The sequence below is a fragment of the Carcharhinus amblyrhynchos genome, chromosome 3 (genome assembly GCF_965287045.1).
Source record: "Carcharhinus amblyrhynchos chromosome 3, sCarAmb.v2.hapA, whole genome shotgun sequence".
Classification (NCBI taxonomy): Eukaryota; Metazoa; Chordata; class Chondrichthyes; order Carcharhiniformes; family Carcharhinidae; genus Carcharhinus; species Carcharhinus amblyrhynchos.
Genome location: NC_137326.1, coordinates 110,626,172 through 110,654,030, shown reverse-complemented (window position 1 = coordinate 110,654,030; position 27,859 = coordinate 110,626,172). Strand labels below are relative to the sequence as shown.

Sequence of the window (27,859 nt, the reverse complement as noted above, 5' to 3'; positions counted from 1 at the left end):
TTTACTCAGCTTTTTTTCAAATGATATTAACGAAATTCCTATAACAGACTGTGATCCAATTTCGCTCAATTGATAATACTGCAGTTGCAATTATTAGCATATGCATTGTTTCTATTTTGATATCCGTTATACTTTATAGTTTTTGTATGGGTCGGCTATAATTACAGCATATTCTAGGATGTATTGATGTCAAAATAAACTTAAAGGTATATTTACATTGAACAATTACTGTGACATAATCCACGACCGATTTACCTATTTTCCAATGGAAACACATTGCCAAAGGGTTCTTTCATCCTGGCTGTCAGCACAAATCTACTCTTCTTCACCTATGATTTGTTCCTGCCTTTCAACTGATGCCAGGGAGAAATGGCATGTTGTCAACCATTCTCATGAAGTAGTGAAACATTACTTCAGGACATGAACATCCCCAGTGCTTAAACTCAGCTCTGGGGACCTTGATGACATCTGTCTTCTACTAGCCCTTTAGAAGCCTATGCTTCAGGGCTATTCCTGTCAAACAGGAGGAATAAAAACACTACTTAAGGAGGCCTGTACTATTTGAGTGTAAGTGACGGCATCCAGCCTAATCCAAACAGCAAACCAGAACAACATATGCTTATCAGATTCTGTAAATTCATTTAGAAAATCCCAACATCTTGTCAAGTTTCTATTCTTTTACAAAGTTGTAATCAGTGTCTGATTTTCACAAATTCAGTTTTATAATTGAAAACAAGCGTTACTATAGTGTTTTTTTTAATAAATAGGAAACACCAGATCCTGGCCATATGGGCCTAGAAGTTAATCATGCTGTTTGACATAAAAACAGTGCCTTAGGGCCTAATATGGTTTATGCATGATTATGCTTGTCCTACAATCCAACCACATTGGATTGGACAGCTCTGCTGGCATCCTGAGTGTGCAGCGGAATAATTTAAGAAAATCATTATATTTAAGATTTCTGAGCTGTTTATAGGAAGCTTTTTGTGAAATTGGTTTGCTGCAACAGCTGACTTGTCATATGATGAGCTGCTGGGTGAGGTCAACAGTCAACATGAACCTCTTGGAGTGCTGGGTGTCCATGCACTCCATATAGCTCTGTTGCAGCTTTTCTTTCCTCTTATTTGGAGCTATTTTACATGTTCCACAAGTGAATTCTGATTTTTGGGAACAACTGGAGCTGGACTATTTCAGAGCCAGTTCATTCCAGCCATGAATGGCTCAGTCAATCTGCCTTTGGGGCTGGTGGATGAGGCAGTGGGGAGCAGCTGGCAGAAGAGGTAGCACAAGTGGCACAGTACAAGTCTTCAGAGAACATTTCTGTACCTCAACATCGGGGAGAAACCAGGCTTGGGCTGACTAGTGGCAAGTAACATTCACGCCACACAAGTGCCAGGCAATGACCATCACCAATAAGAGCCAATCTGACCACTGCCCCATGATATTCAATGGTGTTACCATCACTGAATCCCCCACTGTCAACATTGTTGGGTGATGCAATTGATCAGAAACTCAACAGGACTCACCACATAAACAGAGTGGCTACAAGATCAGGTCAGAGGCTAGAAATACTGCAAAGACAACTCATCTCCTGACTCCCCAAAGCCTGTCCACCATCTACAAGACACAAGTCAGGAATATGATGGAATACTCTCCACTTGCCTGGATGGGTGCAGCTTCAATAACAGTGAAGAAGCTCAACACCATCCAGGACAAAGCAGCCTGTTTGATTGGCACCCCATCCACAAACATCCACTCCCTCCGCAACTGATGCTCAGTAACAGCAGTGTACACTATCTACAAGGTGCAGTGCAGAAATTCACTGAAGATCCTTCGACGGCACCTTCCAAACCCATGACCATTTCCATCTAGAAGCGTGAGGTTAGCAGACACATGGGAACACCACCACCTGCAAGTTCCCTTCCAAGTCACTCACCATCCTGACTTGGAAATAGATCACTGTTCCTTTGCAGTCGCTGAGTCAAAATCCTGTAATTTCCTCCCTAACTGCACTGTGGGTCAACAATGGACCACAGCGTTTCAAGAGCTCACTACCACCTTCTCAAGGGCAACTAAGTATGGGCAATAAATGCTGGTCAGCCAGCGATGCCCATGTCTCATGAATGAATTAAAAAAAAACAATCTTTTACCCCATATTAATCAAGAGTCTATCTACTATCTATCGTTGCCTTAAAAATATTCAAACGCCCAACTTCCACTGCCTTTTGAGGAAGTGTGTTCCAGGAACATTTTCTCCTCATCTCTGTCTTAAATGAATGGCCCCTTATTTTTAAACAGTGACCCCCCTAGCTCTAGACTCTCCCACAAGATGCACATCCTCTCCACATCCATCTTGCCAATACCCCTAAGGATCTTATAGGTCTCCATCAAGTCACCTCTTACTCTTCTGAACTCAAACGGATACAAACCTAATTTGACTAACATTTCCTCATAAGAAAACCCATTCATTCCTGATATTAGTCTAGCAAACCTTTTCTGAACTGCTTCTAATGCGTTGCAATCTTTCCTTAAATAAGGAGACCAGTGTTGTAAGTAATATTCCAGATGTGTTCTCACCAATGCCTTGTATAACTGAAACATAACCACTCTACTTTTGTCATCAATTTCCCTCGCAATAAACAATAACATTTTATTAACTTTCCTAATCGTTTGCTTTACCTGTATACCAGCCTTTTATGATTCAAGCACTAGGACACCCAGGTCCCTCTGCACCTCAGAGCACAGCAATCGCTCACCATTTAGATATTGAACTTCTTTTATTCTTCCTGCCAAAATGAAGATTTTCACGTTTTCCTACACTGTACATTGCTAGGTCTTTGCCCACTCACTTAACCTATCCATGTCCCTTTGTAGACTCCTTACCTCTTCTTCATAACTTACTTTCCTAGCTATCTTTATGTCATCAGCAAATTTAGCCATACCTTTAGCCCCTTCATCCAAGTCATTGATATGACTTATAAAAAGATGAGGCGTCAGCACTGATCCTATTCATCACATCCTGCCAGCCAGAAAAATGCCCATTTATGCCAGCTTTGTTTCCTGATAGCTAGCCAATTTTCAATCCATGTCAATATGTTACCCCCTAAACCACAAGCTTTGTGGTGCCTTAGCAGGCACATGCACCTACAATGAGAGCCATGTCACCAACAAAAATGTCATTACTGGGATTAGTGATGATTTTTGCGCATTTACTGCCTGGATCATTTACAGGCTTTGCACTGACTCTTACATGTGCTTCCAGATTTGTGATCATGTGCTCTCTAACATTTGCTACAATGAGGGCCCAGTTCTGATGACTACCTGGACAATAAAAAGTTTAGGGAGACCAGGAAGAGAAAGAAAAAGATTTGAACCAGCGTCGAGTCTCCTAGCTCAAAGAGCTCTCAGACAGCAGCCTATCCAAGAATGTTGCTCCTCAGCAGTATTTCTTATCCTCATTAGACCAATAGTATTGCAATTCTCCTTACCATCCAACTACCTTCCTTTAGTCCAACATTATGGGCCTTGCCCTCAACTCATGAGGAATATCAACACTGAGACCAAATCCAGAAAATTTTCAAAATTTTAATTCAACAACTCACTTCAGATTTAAATAATATGAAGAAAGTGGCTTGTCTAAGCTCCAGAGCTCATTAGTATGGTTGATTATTATCCAGAGTCTCCAAAGTAGTATTGGGGAATGGGCCTGCTCCATGGATCTTGCAGCTATTTCTCTTTTCACAATCTTTATCTATTATCATGGTACATGTCCCCTTTAAGACATGTTGGCTACTGTTAAATGGCATCAGGTAGGCCCAATTTCACTTCACACACTAACAAGTATGGAGTCAATAACCAGTTGCCATTGTTTGTTAACGGCAAAGTCAAATCCATATGACAAGCTGAAGATGTGGGCATTGAGATGTGATAACTGTTGTCAGGGTGCATTGTAAAATAACAGATATTTGAGCAGAGTAGGAATGATGGCCTATCATCATCAGTGCTGATGCTAGCTTTATATGAAAGGGTTTTCTTTTCCTCAAATATTTGTCAAATTCTGTTTTAGGTGTTAGCTGATTCGACTTCAGTTGTGATCCATTCTATATTCTATTGAACCTTTTGTCTAAAAGCATCTAATTTTCTTTTCACGCGTTTACTAGTAACCCAAAAATATCTTATTCCCAACTGATTCTGTCACTGCACATTTTACACTCCCAGTGTCCTTCTAAAATTTTTAACACTGCTATTAAATCTCACCCACCTCACCACCAACAATCTGTGCTTCCATCAGCAAGTCTGATTTTTCCCATAGTGTCTCAATCACCACGATATGAGGGTTTTATACACTCCTGGTGGGAAGTTTAATGGTTTAATTGTTGCAGTCTTCTCTCTGGCTCACACTTCATAACAGCATTGCTTCCTGTATGGGAGTGTGCGAAAGGCGAGTGTGTATGGGGAAGCAATGGCCTAAAGGTATTATTGCTAGACTATGAATCCAGGAAAAACTCTGTTAATGTCCTTGGGACCCTGGGTCAAATCCTGCCATGACAGATGGTGGAACTTGAATTCAATGAACAATATCTAGAATTAAGAATCTACTAATGACCATGAAACCACTGTTGAGTGTGGTAAAAACCCATCTGGTTCACTAATGTCCTTTAGGGAGGGAAATCTGCAGTTCTTACCTGGTCTGACCTACATGTGACTCCAGAGCCCCAGCAATGTGGTTGACTCTTAACTTCTCTCTGAAATGGCCTAGCAAGCCACTCAGTTGTACCACCAGCGTCTCAAAAGCAACTAAAGATGGGCAATAAATGCTGGGCAGCCAGCGATGCCCATGTCCCACAAATGGATGAACGAAATATATTTTTTTCTATTTCCGATGTGACCCTAGCAAATGCGCATTGCAGCTTCCTCCATCTCTATAAATTCCCTTTAGCAACTGGGTGTTCACAATTAAAGACAATTTCCAGCTGTGGCATGGTTAACATCGAGTTCAACATTCAACTCGGTCTGGGTACTCTTTGCCTCCACGTATAAAATCCACAGACCAGTGAAGAGCTGGAATCCAAAAACATAAACACAACACAAACTCTCAGCCACTGCAGTTATGATTGAAGCCCAGCCCTGATAGATTAGAGGTATTCGGACTCTTGCAGCTGTTGGTATGGATGTTAACTGGGAGTATTGTGCAACGATGGAACACTCGACCATAAACGGAAAAACTAGCAAAATAAATCCTTCTGAAGCAAACTTAGTGGCCTAAGAACCACAGATGAGTCTGCAGTCCAGCCAATTCTGTTTCTGCATTACATGGCAGACTGTGATAACTGAAAGCAGCAAAATAAGAAAATGAACATTGCAAATACAACAACAATGTATAGTCATGTAGCACCTTTAATATAACAACAACTTATAGTTATATAGTTCCTTTAGTATAATGCAAGGTTCAAAGGTGCTTCAGAGGAGCATTATAAAACATGACATGAGGCTGCACCACGTAGACAGCTATTTGGTTAGATAACCAAACATGCAGCCAAACAGGTAGGTTGTAAGGAGTGTCTTAAAGGAAGAAAGCTAGAAAGAGGAGTGGAGAAGTGTCAGGAAGGCAAGTAAAGAGACAACTACCAATGGTGAAGTAATTAAACTCAGAGATGGTCAAAATTAGAGGAGCACAGATATCTCGGAAGGTTGTGGGGCCGGAGGAGGTTAGAGTGGGGTGGGTTGAGGCCAGGGATGGACCTGAAAACACAGATGTGAATTTTAAAGATGACTTTGTGACTGGCAGCCAATGTGGGTCAGTAAACACAGGGTGATAAAGCAAATGGGACTTTGGAGCGGGTTCTGACACAGGCAGAAAAGTTTTGGTTGACCTCCTGTGTATGGAGGGTGGAATATGGGAGACCAGCCAGGACTGCATTGGAATAGTCAAATCTAGAGATAACAAGGGCACGAATGAGGCTTTGGTTGTGGACGAACTAAGCCAGGGTTGATGTTGGTCAAAGTTACAGAGGTGAAAAAAGGCAACCTTAGTGATGCTGTGTATATGTGGTCGAGAACTCACCTTGGGTCAAATATGGCACCAAAATTGTGAAGAGGTTGGTTTAATCTCAGACTGTTGCCAGAGAGAGGGATGCAGTCCACAGCAAGGAAATGAAATTTGGGGCAGGGGCCAAAAGCAATGGTTTCAGTTTTCCCAATACTTAATTGGGGGAAGTTTCTGTTGATCCAATAGTGATTAGATTTGATTTATTATTGTCACACGTATTGGTACACAGTATTGTTTCTTGCGCACTATATCGACAAAACATACCGTTCATAGATAAGGAAAGGAGTGGGTGCCGAATGTAGTAGTGCAGTGGATGTCAGGCAAACAGCATTATAATTCAGCAACAGTGGAGTTGTTGAGAGAGGTGATGGTGGGGTACAGCTGGGTGTCGTTTGTGGACATGTGAAAACTGACGCTGTGCTACTGAATGATGTTGCTAGAGGGGCAGCATGTAGATGAGAAATAGAAGGGAGCTGAGGATATATCCTTGAGAGAGACCAGAGGTAACAGTATGGGAGTAGGAAGAGGAGCAATTTCAATACGCACATAATAAGAATAATTCAGGCATTCTGCATGATTTCTTCCATCAAACGCATCAAAGTCAAACAGAATCAAAACAAGTTAGTTACTATGTGAATATATGATTCAAAAAACAATCCGATACAACTCGGTTAGATCAAGGAAAATGACAAATCATGGTCAAAACGGGTCATATTTTCAGAATCAACTGCATTTGCTCACACATTAATTGGTTGTTCTAATTATTTTGAATGGAATCATCGGCATCTCAACAATCAGCACTATTGATGACAAGCAACTATCTCAAGTGCTGATGCTGCCACAGCTTGAAGTCAGCCATGGATAATTCTTTTTGAAGTCTTACAGTGCTGAACAGCCTCTCTTCTCTTAACGAAGTGCTGCGGCAGCACTGTAGCAAATGTGTTCAGTATGAAAATGATTTTCATGTGTGTAAGTATCTATTGAAATGGTTATCCCTTGAGCTCCAAAGAGAATCTTTTAGTGATGGGTACAAACATTCTATCCAATTAGGTGCCCTTCCACAGTTATTGAAAACATAATGCACCATTACAACTGGGGCTGATATAGATTTGCAATCCGACAATTGACTTCAACGTGGTCTATAACCATTGCTGCACTTGAAGCTTGTCACGGACTGACATTCTCAGAGATTGTGGGAGTGTTTCTCAGCATTTTGTTTTGTTAGTTTGGAGAAGGTGCAACGTTTCTATTTTTGTTTTCGAAACACTAGTTTTTATGCACAAAAGTCAATTTTTAATAAAAGACAAATAACTACATTCCATATAAATTGACCGTAAGTGAATTTGGTGCAAATGGCTTGATTATCCAAAGTAGGATTGAATTCATAAGGTTCCTTGTTTAAACTGATTCTTAATAATCTAGCGAGCCCACCTTGATTGAAAGCAAACTCATTATGAAAATGAGAAGATTGCTGAAGAATTACAGTCAGAAAACTATTTACAGAATGTTTTGCAGGTTCTGCATTGCATTAAGTGCAAATTGCGTCACCATATCTGAAAGCAAATATCCAGAGAAGGCCACTCATGTTGTTACTTAACTGCACTGCTCTGGTCTCTTTGTCTCCCTTTCGAGCTCAAAGGATGACACTGAAATGATTTTGCATGATGCTCTGAGCAAAGTAAGAAATTTGGATTAATTTTGATTGGACAATGCGGTTATGTATTGATGATAATGGTTTGACCGCATGTCATTTCCTCACTTACCACTATAGATATTCGTACGCGTTTCGACTTTCTGTACTCTGAAATTGCCTGATTCTTTGATAGAAAGATAGGATAATGTAGGTTATACATCTCATGTCACACCATCCAGGGAGAAGCCTTACATCTGTTTAAAGCTCACTGCAACATTTCTGGGTCACGAGAATTTTACTTTTTAACAGTTGAATTTTCCGAAGGTTCCTTTTTCCTTAACCTGTCAATCACACTTTAAATTTTTTAAAAGAAGAATGCCCCCTTTAAAAAAAAGTATTTAATAGTGATGCTGAACATCTCACGTCACTGGAGGTTATGTCACAATAAGACAGCACGCCACAACAGGATCTTTCAGCTTTTCTGCTACAATTTATGCAAAATGACAGATATGATACAAATATAGCAGCACAGAAGATGTATTACATACAAAAAACACAGTACATTGCATGAGGAGGAGTGAAGCTAGCTTTTTACTTGTCATTCAATAACCGTGGTCACAGAATGGAAAGCAGTGTGATTTTATCAAGGCAGCACATTAATTCACAGTACTTTCAGCACTTTCCTAATTCTTCGTATTGGGGAAGAATTTAAAGCAAAATCAGATGAAACGCAACTCACACATGTTCATTAGAGATTCGTTAAACTGTGATCTCAGTATCTCAACCCTTTAATAGCAGTCTTCTTGCTCCAGTAACTTTTATTGCTTTATTTGTGGATAAAAAAAAGACTGCTCAATTCATGATGTACAACTCCAAAATAGTGTTATTGGAATAGAAATTGGTTATGCTTTGTGTCTTTTTTTTTGGGTCCGACTAATTTAATCCTCCATCCCACCTCCCTCATACAGAAGAGCTACTTCTAGTTTTGCAAAACGAATATGAAAAATAGAGAAAAAAAGAACCTCTCTGGATGCCTTCCTCTCGATCTCTTTTCCAACAATGTGTATCATTAATTTTCAGTATGACGGGGAGACTGTAGAAAAGTTACAGCACACTGGGAGGCCATTCAGCCCATTTTATCCATGCCAGCCCAAGGGCAGCCAGGTCCCCTTTCTAATCCCACCTGCCCGCAGCTGGCCCATAGCCCTGTAGTTTACAGCACTTAAGGAACATATCCAGATACTTCCCCCACCAACTCAGGCAGCGAATTCCAGACACCCACCACCCTCTGCGTAAAAAGTCCCCTCTATACCTACTGCCACTTAATATTGAATGTTTCACAAAATATTATACAACAATTTGACATGGCCTTTAACACCTGTAAGACTGTTTATCAATGCTTTGCCCATTAGAGGATGCCTGACAAGTTGACATATTTTAAATGTAACTACAAATTTGCTAAATTGACTTCAAAGAGTTTGTATATGTATGGTTGCAATGTTATACTTAATAAATATCTACAATCTCATTCATAATTTCAATGTACTAAAGAGAAGTTAACTAGACATAGTTGGCACCTTAGTTATCATTTGATATCTACAATGTTAGAGATGAACTTGAGAAGGTGCAATAACAGTTTGCTGCAGTTCTGTTGAGAATTGATCACACACACTTCAATTTTTTCTCGTGTTACATTAATGTTACTCTATGAACTACAATTAACACTTATTATATCTGAACATAATTTCAAATATGATCAGTTAAAGAGTTTCATCATGAATGGGCAAAGTGACAGCAAGAGTTCCTGCCTGGACCACCAAATCCTGTTAAATACAAGGGAAAGTGCTAGTAAAATGTGTAGCAAGGCTTACGTCAAGAGATGAGGCATAAGGCTTTGCTGAAAGCTCATTTTACCCTGAAAATCGTTTTCATTGCTGGTGGGAAAAATATAGCCCTTTCAAAAAAGATTGACAAATGAATTTTACTTCATACACCTGCGGATACACTATCCAGAATCTCAACGAGGTGTATGTGCTCTGAATAGCTAACAAAACTAGCAGCATTGAATATGCAGCTGCAGATGATGATGGAGACACCTACCTCTCCTGGGTCATCCATTGGGTTCACACAGAACAGGCTTTTCAGTGCAATCCCTGTTTGATCCAGGGGACCTGAGGAAATGAATTCAAGTTTATTAAATATTCCACGGTGAAAACTGGAATTAACTATTTCTTCAGCACTGCATTTATTGATTTGATTTGATTTATTATTGTCACGTGTTGGGATAACTGAAAAGTGCTGTTTCTTGTGCACTGTGCAGACAAAACATACCATTCATAGAGTACCTAGGGGATAAGGGAAGGAGAGTGTGTGTAGAATTCAGTGTTACAGTCATAGCTACCATGTAGAGAAAGATCAGCTTAATATATGATAAGACCAATCAAAAGTCTGAAGGCAGCAGGGAAGCAGCTGTTCTTCGGTCGGTTGGTACATATTCTCAGACTTTGTATCTTTTTCCTGATGGAAGAAGGTGGAAGAGAGAATGCCCAGGGCGCATGGGGTCCTTGATTATGCTGGCTGCTTTTCCAAGGCAGAAGGAAGTTTAGACGGAAACAATGGATGGGAGGTTGGTTTGTGTGATGGACTTGGCAATGTTCACAACCCTTTGTAGTTTGTTGCAGTCTTGGTCTGGGAAGCATGGAAACCAGTGGATAAATCAAATCCTCCACTTTAACTGGTTTACCCACTTCCTCCAGGCTGGCATTGGGGTTTAAAACCCTGCCTGTATACTTAATAAATTGCTTCAAAATTATAGTAAATGCAGTGTAAGTATATCCCTATAATGGCAACTTATTACCATTATTCTATTCAAGGTTCTGTTAAAACAAAACAGGAAATCTAGTTTAGTGTTGTCAGATGATACTGTGAAACAAAACAGCCATTGCTGTAGATAGCTGTCATTTAAAATCAAACCCTAAGAAAATGGCCAGGATTTTACTGGCTTGCTCCACCCAAGCAAGCCAATAAAATTGCAGGAGAGCTGAGAAATCAGGATCAGGACCCATTTCTCAGCTCTCGCAATTATTTCCGGCGCAGTCACCCCCCCTTGTCGGAAATGGGCGAGATGCTGAATAATTTATTCAAATTTATTTAAATGAGGATTTGCATCTGTTCAGTCAACCCGGCACCGAATTGCCCGAGCTCACTTGCCTTTACAGCGTCACCGGGAGAGATTCTCACTGGCGAGGAAAATACTTGATCCCCATGAATGGTGGAGGTGGGGGGGGCGGGAGCGGGGGGCCTGCTGATGTTCTGCTTAATGGGATGGGGGCAGCACAATCGGTCTGGGTGGTGGTGGTGGTGGTGGGGGGCCTAGATGTCTGTGCATTATGGGACTTGCAATCGGCCACGGGCCTTAACGATTGCAGCGGGGGAGCTGGTTCAGGTTGGTTGTCAGAGTAGGGGCCTTGCCATCCTCTCTCTGTCTTGCGCATATACAGCATTAGAGGTCTGCACATGTGCAATAGCTCCCTCTGCAGGCTGGCTGACAAAATAAGCCCTGCCCACTGCTTGCACCAGCTAAAAACAGTCTAGTCCACTTTTTCAATGAATAAATACATAAAAAACAGACCAGAAACTCTCCCATTTTCATGACAGCTGGACACTTAGAATCATTCTTGTAAAATTCCCATCCAATGAAATTAACTCTGAACAGAATTAAAACTGATAGAGAGTACTTTTAAACAATCTTTGAAAGTAACTACCTGGGGAATCTACGATGACTGATGGCAACTAGAAGTAAGTTAAGCAGAGCCATTTTCTACAAAATGATTGAAGGCTTGAATCAGTGTTCTTAGCAGCACCTTCTACCCAAGCCGAGATTCGATAACCTCATTCAGGTATCTAATTTTGCTTTTCAAATTAAATCTCTGGCTTGTGTTACGGCACAACAAATGGTAAGTGCCAGGTTGCCCAAATCCCAAAAGAAAACTTGGAACAAACTGCTGCAACGGTTTGCAATTTGTATATTATGAGGGATTATCTAAAGTCAAGAGATATATCTGGCCTTCCTCCTTCTCCCCACTCTACACCAGAGAACGATCTAGCCTCCCTCCCCACTCTACACCAGAGAACGATCTAGCCTCCCTCCCCACTCTACACCAGAGAACGATCTAGCCTCCCTCCCCACTCTACACCAGAGAACGATCTAGCCTCCCTCCCCACTCTACACCAGAGAACGATCTAGCCTCCCTCCCCACTCTACACCAGAGAACGATCTAGCCTCCCTCCCCACTCTACACCAGAGAACGATCTAGCCTCCCTCCCCACTCTACACCAGAGAACGATCTAGCCTCCCTCCCCACTCTACACCAGAGAACGATCTAGCCTCCCTCCCTGTCCCCTAACCCACCAGAGAATGACCTGGCCTTCCTCCTTTTCACCCCACTCCCCCCCCCACCCTGCAACAGAAAATGATCTGGCCCGCCTCCTCCTCCTTCCTTCACCTCCCCCCGCCCAGAGAATGATTGGTACCCCCTTGTCCTTTGAATGATCTGGCCTTCCCTCCTCCACCACCGATCTGAGTCAGCGAGCTGTTAGAAGCTCTGAACTTGCCCCTTCAGAAGCTGGAGCACTTGAAACAGACCTTGGCTGAACATGTTTCGCACTGAATCTGGATGGGTGAATGCACTTTATGCAAAATTAAATGCAAATGCATTTAAAATGACCTCATGCCCATTTTGGGCACAGTGCTGATCGTGGCCATTTTCGGGCCTTGGTAAAGTGGGAATCTGCACAGAGACAGGCACGGATCACGCTATTCGCCTCACAACCAACTTTACACACCCGAAAATGGGTGCAATACAATGGTAAAATTGCCCCCATTATGTGTCTTTGCTCAGAAGAGATGGCTGAATATATGATTGCAGTACTGCGAGGAAGCAAGCACTCAATAATGAAGTTACTGGTTAGCACAAAATGGCGTGGGATGTCAAAATGCACGATGATTCAAAGGGTTCTGGAGAGCCTCAGCTGTTAAGCTAATGCTGTTTAATGCAGATAAATGAATGTGGTGCATGCAGATACAAATCAAATTAACTATGATTACAAGATGCACAGCTGAACTTTGGCGGAGGTTATTCAAAAGAAAGATTTTTAAATGATTGCAGATCTGTATTTGCAAAAGCAGTCTAATGGTGTCATGTACCAGCCATGGCAGTGAATTGGCTGCCTGTTTTGTTTTAATAGTTAATAGCACAAAGTCTTTAAGACAGAGAAAAGAGCTTATAAAAAATGGCATGAGGGTTATCTTCATGATGTGAGATAAAACAATACAAATTTTAACCACATTATTAGGAGGTATGAACACAGGCTCAAGAATTAGGTATTACTAAGTACATTAAACATCAGGCAACATAAACAATTTTAGGCACTGTACTTGTAAATGCTTATATTAAAAAAGGAACAAAGACAGATAGTGTGGGAGGATCTTCTGTGTTGTGTGTAATGCAGTTATAAGAAATATATTGACAATTTCATTATACATCATACACGCAAAACATCTTCCAACTGAAATTCAACCAACATCCTTGTCGTATTTGAGAATTATTTTGACCACTGTTCCGCAGAACAATGGCCACAAGCTGCTGGATCTGTATTGAAATTAGACTTTGAAATCATAACCTTGGCTAGTGGGGAAAAAGGGAGCAACTAACAGCAAGGCTGGGGGAGGACTGAAATATTCCTTCTTGTGTTTTGCATGAAGCTAATTTCAAAGGAAGGATGCGTGGTAGAATGCTTGCCTAGTAACTCTTTCAGTATGGGTACAAAAAGGCAGCAGTGAAGATTTGATAAAGGAGAAGCCATATAGCAAAGAGCTGTGAAATTGATAGAGTGCAGAAGGGCAGAGTTAGCAAATGACCTGTAGCAAAACACTGCTGCAATGTAGCACAGAAGGGAAGCTTGGAATTATTTTTGTGCAATGATATAGAAATCAAGAGCATTTGGTAACGGTTGCTCTGTACGTTCACCTTATTGTGCACTAAATGGCCTTACCATTTACATTAAACCTTGTCTCATCAAGGAGCCTTCTGGTCTGCCCCATGACTTGTTGTAAAAGCATAAGTATGCAGGCCAGATTGCAAGAACATGTTTTTGATACAGGGCAGCATGAGTCAATTCCCAATAAAAGAAAAATGCTTAATCTGCTTAAGAGGTCACTGACTCCACGAAATGCAAGAATTCTTTATGGCGTCCTAACATTGCAACAGTTTTAAGACATACAAAAAGATCTAAGATCTTGCTATTCAGCAAAACAATGAATGAAATGAGAAGGGACTCTGGTTTCTAAAAATAAGGGAGGAAATAAAGATGAATTATTTGAACTGAATCTGGATTGTAGGAGCAGACAATGAGCTTTAAGAAGCTACTGACAGGAGCAAAGGGTTTAAGGTTTTCTCTTTGCACTTGTTTATTAACTAGGCCTTAAATACATTTTCATGCAGAGTAGAGAATGTTAGGTTTGCAAATTGGTTAAAAATGGAACTGGAGAGGTTTTTCAATGGAGAAAAGAAGTTTAAGTCGATTGACATTTGGTGACAATTTGTGATTGGATCTTAGTAAATGAGAGAATAACAGTGAATGTGAGCTGTGCTTGCAAAGGGAAGGTGTGATTTGGAACATATGGTAAGATTGATAAAGATGAAGGCGCACACTCAGCTCATCCATGTATTTGGCTCATTTCCAGATTAAAGAATCCAGCTGTTTCTCAATTGGTTCCAGAGTTTGTTCTCTCACCCTTCCCAGAAGTTCACGACTGCAAGTGTGAAGAACTTCCTGACATTAGCTTTCAATTTGTATGTGACCAGCTTGAACTTGTCCCTCCCTCGTCCAATGTAATGGGTTAACTGGCCAAGTAGGTTCATCTGAGCTGTAATTTTTACTATAATTCTAGGGTCTTCTCTTAGCACTTATTTTCAAAGCTGAAAACCTTACCAAAAAAATTCAAAGTGCCAAATGAGCATGAAAATGAAAGAAATTTGCACCTCTTTTTGGGCAAGTAAAAAAATTGATTTTTACCTGACTCTGTCAAAAAAAAGGGGCCAAACTTGTTTCATGCCACCAAGGGTATTGGGTGTGGCCTAGCTTACCTGAAAACTGGCAGATAGCAGCAGACAGCGCCATTTGCAGAACACAGAGATCTGACAGTCACTGCCTCCTCCATCTACTGCAGGCCTTTGTGGTTGAATTCCACCCCCCCACCAAGCTACTGTGGGGCTCTGCAGCCACTACCCCCTCTAATTAGCACACCACCTATATGCCCCACCCCCTTGGCAATGCCTGGTGCCTGGAGGGTAGTGCCAGTGTGCCAGGCTGGCAGTGTCAGGGTGCCAGACTGGCATTGCCAAGGGGCACCTTCCCTTTCTGTCCCTGGCCTCTTGGGCAGGCCTCAATGGCATCTGGTCTTACTGGCGAGACCAGCATATCTGTTCCCTGTTGATGGGGGCCATATGTGATCTTCGCTGGAGATAATCTTCATCGGCGAGGCCACAAAAGCAAGGGAGGTTGTAATATTTAAATAGATTTGAATATTACAATCAGCCTCATACTCTTTTCATTCCTTAGCATCCAGGACAAAGCAGTGTGCTTGATTGGTAGGTACCCCATGACCTTATGCATTCAATTCCTCTGCACTGTGGATGCAGTACGTGCAATGTACAAGATGTACTGCAGCAACTCAGCAAGGCTTCGTCAATGACAGTTGTGACTTCTACCCCCGAAAGATCAAAGGCACCCCAGAAGATCAAAGGGAAGACTATCACCTACTGATTCCTTGCCAAGTTATATCATCGTTTCTTAATTGTAACAGCATTATGTCAGTATCTTCACCATGTGGACTGCAAGGCTCACCACCACCATTTTAGAGTTAGGCAATACATGTGGGCCTTGCTACTGGCAGCCACATATCATAGAATCCCCACAGTATAGGAACAGGTCATTTGGCCCATTGAGTCTGCACGGACTCTCCAACAGAGCATCTTACCCAGGCTCTATCCTCCCAACCCCACTAATCCCCTTAACCTACACATTCAAGGACACTAAAGGGCATCTTAGCATGGCCTATTAACCTAACCAGCACCTCTTTGGAGTGTGGGAGGAAATTGGAGCACCTGGAAGAAACCCATGCAGACACAGGGAGAACGTGCAAACTCCACACAGTCACCGCGGCCAGAATTGAACCCGGCATCCCTGGTGCTGTGAAGCAGCAGTGCTAACTACTGTGCTGCCTTTGATGTATTAAATGGATGTATAAAATTAAAAAAAAGAACCTTATTCAGAAAGAATTTGGAATAACACTTCCCTTCATGTTAAAATATTTCAGGGAGGTTAACTGTGGGCTGATATATTGTTCCTGTATTTGCAAAGAATGAACCTTGTTTTGGTGAATACTAAGTACTGCAGCCACAAATAAGGGAATATTAGAACTTTGATCTTTTTTCCTATGAGATGAGCTAACATTTCAGATTTGCATAGAAGCGAATTTCACTCTATTACCTTTTAAACCACTTGACATTTAAATTATATCTCTAAACACATTATAGATTCATCTGACAGTCACCAAATATTTTATAACTGCCCGTACAGCTGCAATATTATGATTTGATTGAATTGCAAATCATCTGAAAACTTATTAAATTGTGTTTGAAAGGTTGAGCAGGATAAGAGCCACATTTACATTACACATTAGAAAGCAGATAATCAACAGATAAAATCCAAGATGATTTCAGATGCTTCAGAAGTCCCACGTTTGACGTTAAAGTATTTTGCAACTGGAAAATTAGCATTAACGAGATTTAATTTAAACAACATTACCTGACTTTTCTATAATATTTTAAATTGTGCTGCAGACGCAAATAGAACATAGACCCTAGAACATAGAATATTACAGCACAGTACAGGCTCTTCGGCCCTCAATGTTGTGCCGAGCTATGTCCAATCCCAAGGTCAAGCTATCCCCTCCATATAATTCTGGAGTGCTCCATGTGCCAATCCGATAACCGCTTGAAAGTTCCTAAAGTGTCTGACTCCACTATCACAGCAGTCAGTCTATTCCACACCCCAACCACTCTCTGAGTAAAGAATCTACCTCGGACATCCCTCCTCTATCTCCCACCATGAACCTTATAGTTATGTCCCCTAGTAACAGCTACATCCACCTGAGAAATAATTTCTGCACATCCACTCTATCAATCCCCATCATCATCTTATAAACCTCTATTAATTCGCCTCTCAACCTCCTCCGCTCCAAACAGAAAAGCCCCAGCTCCCTCAACTTTTCCCCATAAGACCTACCCTCCAAACCAGGCAGCATCCTGGTGAATCTCCTTTGCACTCTCTCCAATGCTTCCACATCCTCTTACAGTGAGGTGACCAGAACTGCACACAATACTCCAAGTGTGGTCTCACTAACGTCTGGTATAGTTGCAGCATAACCCCAAGGCTCTTAATCTCAAACCCCCTGTTAATAAACACAAATGAAGTGGCATCTAAAGGAAAGTCTGATTTGGTAAAGGTGTATCATGCTTTTAAATAATCATCTCTCAGTCATGCATGCGCTACCTATTATGGGCAGCCCTCTCCGATTCTGACATTAAGGTTTTTATAAAATTCATTCATACGATGTGGGCATCATTGGGTTTGGCCAGCATTTATTCCCATCCTTAACTGTCCTCAGGAAGCTGGTGCTGAGCTGCCTTCTTCAACCGCTGCAGTCCACATGATGTAGGTACACCCACAACGCTCTTAAAGAATTTTGACCCAGCAACAGTGAAGGAACGGTGATATATTTCTAAGTCAGGATGGCGAGTAGCTCGGGGAGGGGAGCTTTCACGTAGTGGTATTGCTATGTATCTGCCGCCCTATGTCCTCCTAGATGATAGTGATTGTGGCTTTGGAAGGTGCTTTCTCTCAATGTGATTCTGCAGAGGGTAATAGGAGGGCAGCAATGATGATCCCTCTGACCTGAGATCATTGAGCTATAAAGGTGTAATTATATTCCAACACTTTTCTTTACCAGTTTTCTTTAAAATTGTATATAAGAGTTTGTAACAGGAAGTGTTGAATGGACATTTGCACAGAAATAATTCCTTCAATATATTCCAATATTCTGTACAGATTTTCAAGCGGTGGCTTTCAGAATGGTCCAAAAGAGTTTAAACATTTTTAACCAAGGTTAATCTCATTGGAAACGTCTTCCATGCCTGAATTTTAGAATATTGAAGCGAACATCAAATTTCTGAATGTGACCTAGTTAACTGATGTACATCAGCATAATGAATATATTTGCATAACTTCTCCACACAAAACGCAGCGAGCAGAGCACAGCAGCTTCTGCTACTCTGGGTATTCGCAACCTCAGAGAGCAAACCTTTAGGAACCAAGATGGAAAGCATTAAAAAAGCTGATGAACCGTTTCCAAGGAAACAGAACGTTCTCCGAGAACTTCAGAATTTGCACTCTTTGCTCGCCCCATTTTATGCTCACCTGTTCCTGATGTAACATCGTGAGGACTGCTTGGCACTCGTTTTAATGCTGGTTTCAGTGGCTTCTGCGATGAGCTTCGAGTTGGAGAAAATGTTGACTCCTCAGTACCAGCCTTGGGAAAAATAAAAATTGTGTGTTCAGTAAAGCATGTACTCATGACAACCCTTTAAACCAGGCGGTCTATAAATTCAATGCTGTGACCCAACGTAATATTATAGCGGCAGCCCCATTTTACAGCATCTTCCATATCTAATGCAATTCAATGTGATAGCAAGTTGTTTTCCTGTAAGCAATTGATTTGTTTTTTGGCACTGTTGAGTTGACAATAAGGTGGCACAGTAGCACAGTGGTTAGCAGTGCTGCCTCGCAGTGCCAGGGACCCAGGTTCAATTACGGCCTCAGGTGACTGTCTTTGTGAGGTTTGCACATCCACCCCATGTCTGTGTGGGGTCCCTCTGGGTGCTCCAGTTTCCTCCCAGACGCCAAAAGACATGCAGATTGGGTTGATGGTCCATGTGAAATTTATTCGTCAGGGCGACGAGCAGGGTTGCATAGAACGGGAAACCCCACTGATGGATGCGGGATCAAAAGACTCCACTGACAACCAAATACAATGAAACACACCACAGGGGCACGCAGAGAATCCAACCAGCAAGTGAGAAAAAACACCAATAAAACGCAAATAAAATTCTAACAGGGTTAGACAGAGTAGATTCTGAAAGAATGTTCCCAATGATGGGGGAGTCTGGAACTAGGGGTCATAGTTTGAAGATAAGGGGTAAACGTTTTAGAACTGAGGTGAGGAGAAATTTCTTCATCCAGAGGTTGGTGAACGTATGCAGTTCACTACCACAGAATGTAGTTGTGGCCAAAATGTTGTCTGATTTCAAGAACAAATTAGATATAGCTCTAGTGTCTAACGGGATCAAGAGAAATGGTGGGAAGGTGGGATCAGGATATTGAATTTCATGATCAGCCATGATCAAAATGAAAGGTGGAACAGGCCTGAAGGGCTAAATGGCCTACTCCTGCTTTTAGTTCCTACGTTCCTATTCTGAGCGATACTCTCCAGCAAATAGTGTTAATTGAAGGGAAATGGGAGCTATATGAGACTATTGTAGAGTGCTGAGTGACACTGGTTATGCCATAGGCTGCAACTTTATGAAAATGAGTTGCAAATTCTTCTGATTCTTGCCAAGCTGATCGTGCAAAAGTTTGCAACTCATCAAGGAATACACTCATTCGTGATCAAACTTTAAATTTCATGAACAGATCGAAGGAATATGGAGAGATCTTAGAAAATCGTCAGTCCTATTACTGTTATGCGGCAAACTACATTGATTTCTACAGAGTGTTTTATCAGTCAATTATTCTACAAACCTGACTAGTAGCACAGTATTGCTTTTTATATAAAAAAAACTTCAATGTATTTGTATTTCTTGTCCTAACCTCTTGGTTAGATATTCCACTGAGTAGCGCACTCACTTCCCAGTTCCACAATGGTTTTATCTGATGGTAATACTTTCTTCAAAATAAAGAAATTTGTGGACATTGAGTGTGGGCTGAATAGAATAATTAAAGGCGAGGTAGAGAACTTGACAGTCTATTTTCAGCAAAAACTCCCACCATGGTGGAGGTGTGAGATTTTGGGTTCAATCACATCTGATGTTTAAAAAAAAAGTTTCAAAATTGGCAAACTGTTCCAAATAACATGCCTCTTTCAATGAAGCACTTGTTGATGTATAGGCACTGTTGTGATGTCAAGAGTTCTGGCAGCAAATTGTGCATAGAAAGATCCCACAAATGGCGACAAAATGCATAACTAGACTATCCATTTCACTAATATTGATTGAGGGATAAACATAGGCCAAAATACTGGAACTCAGTTGTTTTTCTTCAATTCTATTTTACATTCTCCTGAGAAGGCAGGTGTGACCCCAGCGTTACATCAAACCCAGGAGATATCACCTCTGATTGAGCAAGTACCTTTTCAGTACTGCACGGGCATGTCAAGATTATCTTCTCAAGTCTCTCAAATGAGGTTTAAACACAAGTTTTGCCTCAGAGGCAAGAGTGCTAGCATTAAGCCAAGTATAAAACTCAAGTCTGTGTTCTTGTTCCAATCCAGCTACACCTTCAGAGAGGTCTATGCCAATCAAATTAGACTTCAAATTATCTGCGCATTCCTCATGATGAGATTACTTCTGCCAAGAATTTAAAAACTTAGCTGCAATAGATGAACCCAAAAGCATATTGAGGCACATTTTTAACCTGCTATCTTGGTGTAAAACTGGTGTGCCCACATGTATTATAGGACTCAGCTAAGTTTTATTTCCAATAATACCCCCGCCTTGGCAATTTACTACATTAATACTGAGGGTGAAACGTTTAAGGTCAATATAGTGTCTGCCATGGCTCCATTTGCAGCACCATTCATTCTGAGTCAGTAGGTTGTGGGTTCAACTCAATACTTATGCAGGAAAAGTTGGAAGAATTAAAGCTTCTTGTAACTTCTGGATCACTGTTGAACAGATCCGCGGGATGGCATTCCACACCCTTGGCCCCTCATGTGAAACTGCCCATGGGTTACTCCATCTGAGTGGAATGCTCCCACTTCACCCTAGCTCCACTGGACCCAACATGGGGCTTGACACTCCCCTCCTCTCAAGACCCAACCCCTGACCACACCTCAACCTGATCCCCCACACCTCCAACCTGACCCTGACTCCCCCCCACCATCCCCGACCCAGCTCTCCACCCCTCCAACCTGACCCCTGGTCCCCCCAACCTCTGACCCAAACCCCAAGCCCTCTGATCTCTGGTCCTGCCCCACCAGACCTCTGATCCCCACTTCCCAAATTCTATCCACTTACCTTAGACTCTTACCTTCTTCCTGGCCTGTCAATTTCAATGGACTTTTAAACTTATCTGCTTTACGGTCGGTCTCTACAAGATGAGCTCGGAGAAGGCATGAGAGGAGATAGGAAAGAAATTAGAGAAAGATGTAAGTTCAGGGCTGGGGCAGGGAGGAGCTTCAGAGGAAATCTGTCCATTGGGTTCATGGAAGGGAGCGAACATGACAGAGGCAGCTGATCAGCTGGTCTCAGTCTTAGTAAGAAAGACTTGCATAGACTTCTTGTGAGGGAGTGAGGCTGGAGGGAGCTGGGGAGAGGGGTTTAAAAAGAGAGTTTGCAGTGGAGATAAAAAACTGGAGGTTAAGACTGTATTCCAGGATGACCCTACAATAGAGGACAAGACCTCACAGACAAGACCTAGCAGTGGATGGTTAAACCAGTGGTTCACCATACCTTACAAGTCTGCATTGCTTGGACTTGAGAGTGAAGATGAAGGTTGTATCAGGTGGAATGGCAACAGGTTAGAGAGAGTAATGGAGCAGAGCCTCAAATTCAAGGGGATGTTGAATGAATCAGTATCTGCAGGAATGTTGTAAAGAATGGAAGGCCAAAGATGAGTTAGTTAGTGTTTTGAAAGTGATATGGGGGATAGTGTTCTCCAGGGATAGGTATAGAAGGAGGTACAGACAGAGAATGTGGGTAGAAAACTAAACGATTAGTGATGGCCTTATTTGCAAATGATACGAGACAACTAGCAAGATTGAATGAGATGGCAAGGTCAAGGGGGTGAATAAGGGTTGGGGATTTTACATGGAGGGAGCAATTTAGGGAGGATATGAGGGCAGTGAACTGAAGAGGAGAAATAGCAACACATTTGAAATATGAGACCAGAAATGAACGGTCGATACTCTGTGTATTCGGTATTTAGTGATTGGAAGGGTTGTCTATTTCTGCTCCAAACTCTCACCTCAAATCTGACCGCAGAATCATCAGCGTCTTTATTTCCCTCATCAATGATTCTGTGGCTGTCAGCATCCACCTTCTTTTCAGTCTGAGCTTTCTCCCTCAGGTACTCCATCCTCTGCTGGCGACTCAACTGGTTATCAATGAGAGCTTGTAGCTGACTCCTTTCAATGGAGCCCAGCAGGATCATGGAATCTAGGGGTGAGATTAGGTCAGTCCAGCTTGTTAGACATTTACAGACTATAACGTTAGCAGCAAGAATATCAGTTTGCAGGTTTGTTATAGAAATGCTCGCAATTAGCTCAAGGAGCCTATACTTGTTACAACTCAGCATCTGCGCTCTGATTTCATATTTGCTTTACCATCATAATTCAGGAGATAGACAACAAAGATCAATCGCCAAGGAAACTGAGATCATTTTAAGTGCTCAGAGTGCTTTTAAGTTTTTAAATGCAAGGTGAAAGATTGGATTCTGCTGTAATTTAGAGCATACCAGACACATAATGGAAAAAAAAAATCTAGTGTTACATTGTGTTTCCCAGCTGGATAAATCTTGCGGTGGAATAAGATGACAACATAAACCTTATATTGTAGAAAAACTGTGGCACATTGAAAAATGCAGGAACACTGATTCTACATCGTGTACAGCTTTCGAAGTTGAGTATGGGCTCCTTTACCATGGTACAAATTAATGAACAAGGCAGATGTTGGAAGCCATATTATCACCAGTTTTACTTTGGAACATGAAGTTTATTAATCAATGCAACATTTAAGAGAGCAAAACTGGCAACTTGCGATGATAAGTTTAATTTACCGCAGGTAAACAGATAGACAGCAATTTATCAAGGTAAGCACTCGCTGTTCTTTGGAATTATTTAAAAGGTTTCTCTCTTCATCAAAAGAACCGTGCAAGAACATAAGAACATAAGAAATAGGAGCAGGAGTAGGCCATCTAGCCCTTCGAGCCTGCCCCGCCATTCAATAAGATCATGGCTGATCTGTCGTGGCTCAGTTCCACATTCCTGCCCTCTCCCCATAACCCTTAATCCCCTCTCTTATCAAAAACCCATCAACCCGCGTCTTAAAAATATTTAGCGAGGCAGCCTCCACCACCTCAACGGGCAGAGAATTCCAGAGATTCACCACCCTTTGAGTGAAGAAGTTCCTCCTCAACTCCATTCTAAACCGCCCCCCCCTTTATCTTGAGGCTGTGCCCCCTAGTCCTACTGTCCTTTCTGAGCGGGAAGAGTCTCTCTACCTCTATCCTATCCATCCCATTCATCATCTTATATGTCTCAATGAGATCTCCCCTCATTCTTCTAAACTCTAACGAGTACAAGCCTAGTTTATTCAGCCTCTCCTCATAGTTCAACCCCCTCAACTCTGGCATCAGCCTAGTAAACCTCCTCTGCACTCCCTCCAAGGCCAAAGTATCCTTGCATAAGTACGGCGCCCAAAACTGCACACAGTACTCCAGCTGCGGCCTCACCAATGCCCTATACAGCCGCAGCAAGACCTCCCTACTTTTATATTCAATCCCCCTCACTATGAAGGCCAGCATCCCATTCGCCTTCCTGACCACCTGCTGCACCTGCAAGCTGGGTTTTTGCGACTCATGCACAAGGACCCCGAGGTCCCTCTGCACCATCGTATGCTGCAGTACCTAAACATGACTTTAGATGGAGACACAATGGGTGAAATTCTCCCATCTGGGACTAAGTCCCAGGGCGGGAATGTGGAATGCTTCATGGTGTGGAGGCCGGTGGGAAACCAGGCCCTGCACCGACCTCATTTATTTGGCAACAGGGTGTTCATTATTCAATGGCAGGACAGACCTGATGACGCATAGTCCACTGTCGCCATATTGAAAAGGTAACCGACACTACTGACCCATTATTGAAAAGATGGACTTCCTGAAAATGAAGATGGATTTCCTGAGGTTGGAATGTGGACCTGCTCGATGACAGTGAATCTGGGAGATCCACCTGTGAATGCTCCCCTCATTCACTGCTGTAGTGCTCTGGCATCCTGGGTTGCTGTGTTCTGAACTCTGGGGGCAGTCCCAGTCATTGTTCAGGTGAGTGCCGACATCTGTACACTTGTTCCAATTGTGTTCCACACCGGCGTGTTTTCTTGTCGGTGTTGCTGCAAATCGAACATGGATGCAAAAGGGAAGTCAATCACTTTCACGCTGGGCTCCAGTGACTTCCTGGTCCACCACGGCAGGCACAGGATACAGCGGGAAATTCATACTGCCGTGAAGCAGATTTTTGCATTCCCGCCGAATTCTCTCCCTCACCACTGAACATGATGCGGTTGTAGAAGAATTCCACCCATATCAATTGCACGAGAAACCAGTGAATATTGTGACAACTGCTTGCAGATGTGAGGGACTCAATTAGCTCAGTTCAATTAGCTAATTGGAGGGTAATGCAGGATGATGCCGAGTGGATAAGCTCAATCGTGTATTGCCTATGATAGGTCATGGAGGCTTGCCTCCTCACACTGCCCCACCCTTGCATGGTGTCACCCATCAAACTACGTAGAAAAAATTGTCTCTCTGTATTGTAGAAAGATGCAATGGTCCTTTGTGGACTAGGGCTAATTACCATGACCAAATTGAATAGAAAACATTGGAAATATTCAGGCTATGGGCCAAGTGCTGGCAAGTGAGATTAGACGGGCAGGTCACAGCATTTCATATATTGGTGCAGACTCAATGGGCCGAAGGGCCTCTTCTGCACTGTATACTGTGATTCCATGAGTACCTGAAATACAGGACAAAATTTTAAACACAAAGGCAACAATCATCAGGAATTAAAATGTTATCATAGTGGCTCTTTCTATGGCCTTTTAAGTCAGCCATGTAATTAGCATCCTATATTGTACCAAAGCCACTAATTATTTCCCATCCCCATCTCCCTTTGGGCAGGCAGCTGTTCACTATCTCTTTTAGAAAGGGAATTAGAAATGGGATTAAATGTTGGCCTCGTCAGCAATGCTCATATCCCATGAACGATAATGAACATAGATACATTGCTGCAAGATACATTGTCAAGTCAGGAAAGGTGAACTTGCATCCCAGATATAAGTGGCTAATTTTCTGTGGCACAGTGATTAGCATTGCTGCCTCACAGCACCAGGGACCTGGGTTCAATTCTGGCCTCGGGTTACTGTCTGTGTGGAGTTTGCATGTTCTCCTCGTGTCTGCGTGGGTTTCCTCTGGCTGCTCCAGTTTCCTCCCACACTCCAAAGATGTGGGTTAGGTTGATTGACCATGATAAATTTCCCCTTAGTGCCAGGGGGACTAGAAGGGTAAAAATATGGGGTTATGGGGATAGGGCCTGGGTGAGATTGCTGTTGGTGCAGGCTCAATGGGCCAAATGGCCTCCTTCTGCACTCTAGATTCTATAAAAAAAGAACAGCCACCACTGACACTCACCATCATCTTGTTATCTCGCAGCCATCCCCCACAGTCACCCTCCGCAAATGTTGGGTGCCCATCCATCCTCTGAAAGCATTCCATTCCTCGCAGACAGAACTCTGCTCTCTTTCCTTACAGGGGAAGACAGCAAAGACCAGCAGGGAGAAACAGAGATGGGGGTGGGGGGGGGGGGGGCTGTTCCTCCTCTGACTGACTGCTGTAGAGGAGGAGGCCATGCAGATCTGTAGGGTGGACTAGTACCAGGCCATTGGAGATGGAGATGTCCCAAATACCTGGTGCCAGAACTAGATATCACATAGCCACAAGGTGCACTGCATTCTCTCGCATTGATTGGTGTCACCAGTAACTAAAATTTCATCATCTGCACAGTTCATCTCTTTCATCACCCACAGGCACTTTATGTGTCACACAGAAGCTGCTGAGACTGGAAGCCAATGCCTCCTCGAAAGGAGGTCCCACACTCTGAGGAAGTGCCATCACCCAGCTGACGTGCATTCTCCACCAGATCAAATACACATACCTTGGTGGGAGCTCTAAGACAGGTAAGCTGGGTGGTCACATATCACAGGACGAGAAGGAGCAGCTGCTGGAGACAGGGATAATAGTGGAAAGTCCCTGAGAGAGGATGCAGGACACTCCTGGATCCTGTTGCTGAGCTTTGGGAAGACAATGTTGGAGCAGCAGCAGAAGGTCTGATAGCCTTTCCAGAGGCACTGTGTGTCATTGGAGGGAGAGTGAAGGTGTCTCCGGTATGAGTGCCATGTGCTGATGGCCCCCTCCATGGAAAGTGTGGACACTTGCATGGGACTTCAGCTGCAAGCAGGGAACTAAACATGCGCTGGGCCCTCACTGATCACCGCTGTACTCGACCTGCCACTTAATCATTAAACAGGATGGGGTCAGTCTTTGTCAAAGGCTGTGTGGGTCCCAGCAAGAGAACGTCACGCGTGGGCACCTCAGCAGTCAGAGTAGAAGAACGAGCAGCCTGTCCCCAGGTCCACTGTGCTGGATATATCATTTCAGGAAGCCATGGATGTCCACAGTAACCTGTCAAAAACATCTGAATCTCCTGAAGCAATGATTGCACAGCAACAAGTGCAAATTCATAGTAATGGCCTCCAAACTACTGGAAATTAAACTTCCAAAGCAGTGAGAGTGCACCATCAGGAGAGCTCCTGTGAGAAATGGCCTTTCACTAGGCAAGGAAACAGTTCTCCTTGTTCAATATATCAAGGTTTTCCCTGCTGTACTCAAAAACAAAAAATGCTGGAAAATCTCAGCAGATCTGACAGCATCTGTAGGGAGAGAATAGAGCCAATGTTTCGAGTCGAGAAAACTCTTCCAACAGAGCTGACAAAGGGTCATCTAGGCTCAAAACATTGGCTCTATTCTCTCCCTACAGATGCTGTCAGACTTATTGAGATTTTCCAGCCTTTCCTGCAGTATTTTGCTTCTATTCTGCCTAGTCGAATCTGGTGATTTTTCAGTCTCCTCCATGCACTGATAATTATAGCCAGAGTATGAGATTAAAGATTTCTCAATTGCTGTTTGGCATTTGATAATAACCTGTCACATGGGGCTTTCCCACACTCCCTTCAAACAGGAGACTGGTTAAATATACACCAGGTACATCATGTAGGGTGTCTGATACACCAACGCTTGATAATGTTTTAACTCTGTGCAGGCACGGTTCCCCCCGACACCCTGCAGATTGAAATTCCCCATGCTAACTCTGTTAAACTTTCTAGGGATGCTGCCTGCTTTGCCCTGCTGAAGCATTTCCAGCATTCCTTGTTTTTATTTCATGTCTCCAGCATCTGCATTATTTTGCTTCAGTAAATTGAACTGAAGCTGCTTTGGAAACACTGCTGATCAGTCTTTGCACCATTTTGAGCACAGGTTACCATGCCAACAACACAAATTGATGCCAACTTGTAAAGATTACAGAAGGGCAGATTTGTACATGTTGTGTGCAATCTGTATAACAGACAATTGGAAAACTAAACAGTGCCAGCCTGATTTAGGAAAAGGGGGAGAATAGGTATGAAAGGCATGCATAAAAATGATGGGGGAGTGGGGGCGGGGGGGGGTTAGGGGTGGAATCAAGCAAATCCAAAGTGCATCAGGAAAGGGTTAGGAAAGAACAGATAAAAAGAGGAGAGGAGATTGAAAACCCAACAGGGCAGGGAGGAATATACAAACAGTGAGTGATGTACTTACAGGGAAAAGCCAGAGGTAAAAGCCAGAAAGAACAGATTTTCTGATCAATGTTATTTTATCTCCAGTGCAAACCCATTTCATTCAAGTGAGTTCATGCTGACGTTAAATTAATGCCAATTGGGAAAATCTAGGCCAGTAAGAACAGAATAAAC

General features: G+C 42.6%; 1 protein-coding gene across 3 annotated transcripts in view; it reads right to left on the bottom strand.

The window, feature by feature from the left end:
• LOC145341012 (chloride channel protein 2-like) overlaps positions 1-27,859 on the bottom strand; it is a 534,390-nt gene that overhangs the window by 44,043 nt on the left and 462,488 nt on the right. For 2 of the 3 annotated variants that reach the window (XM_080185697.1, XM_080185699.1), the window contains 4 exons: positions 22,047-22,237; positions 18,225-18,336; positions 9,783-9,853; positions 7,813-7,866 (listed from right to left, as the gene is read on the bottom strand). In XM_080185697.1, the coding sequence (XP_080041823.1) occupies positions 7,813-7,866; positions 9,783-9,853; positions 18,225-18,336; positions 22,047-22,237 (428 nt within the window). The remainder of the gene's footprint in view (positions 1-7,812; positions 7,867-9,782; positions 9,854-18,224; positions 18,337-22,046; positions 22,238-27,859) is intronic. The other variant, XM_080185698.1, reaches the window with a different exon arrangement.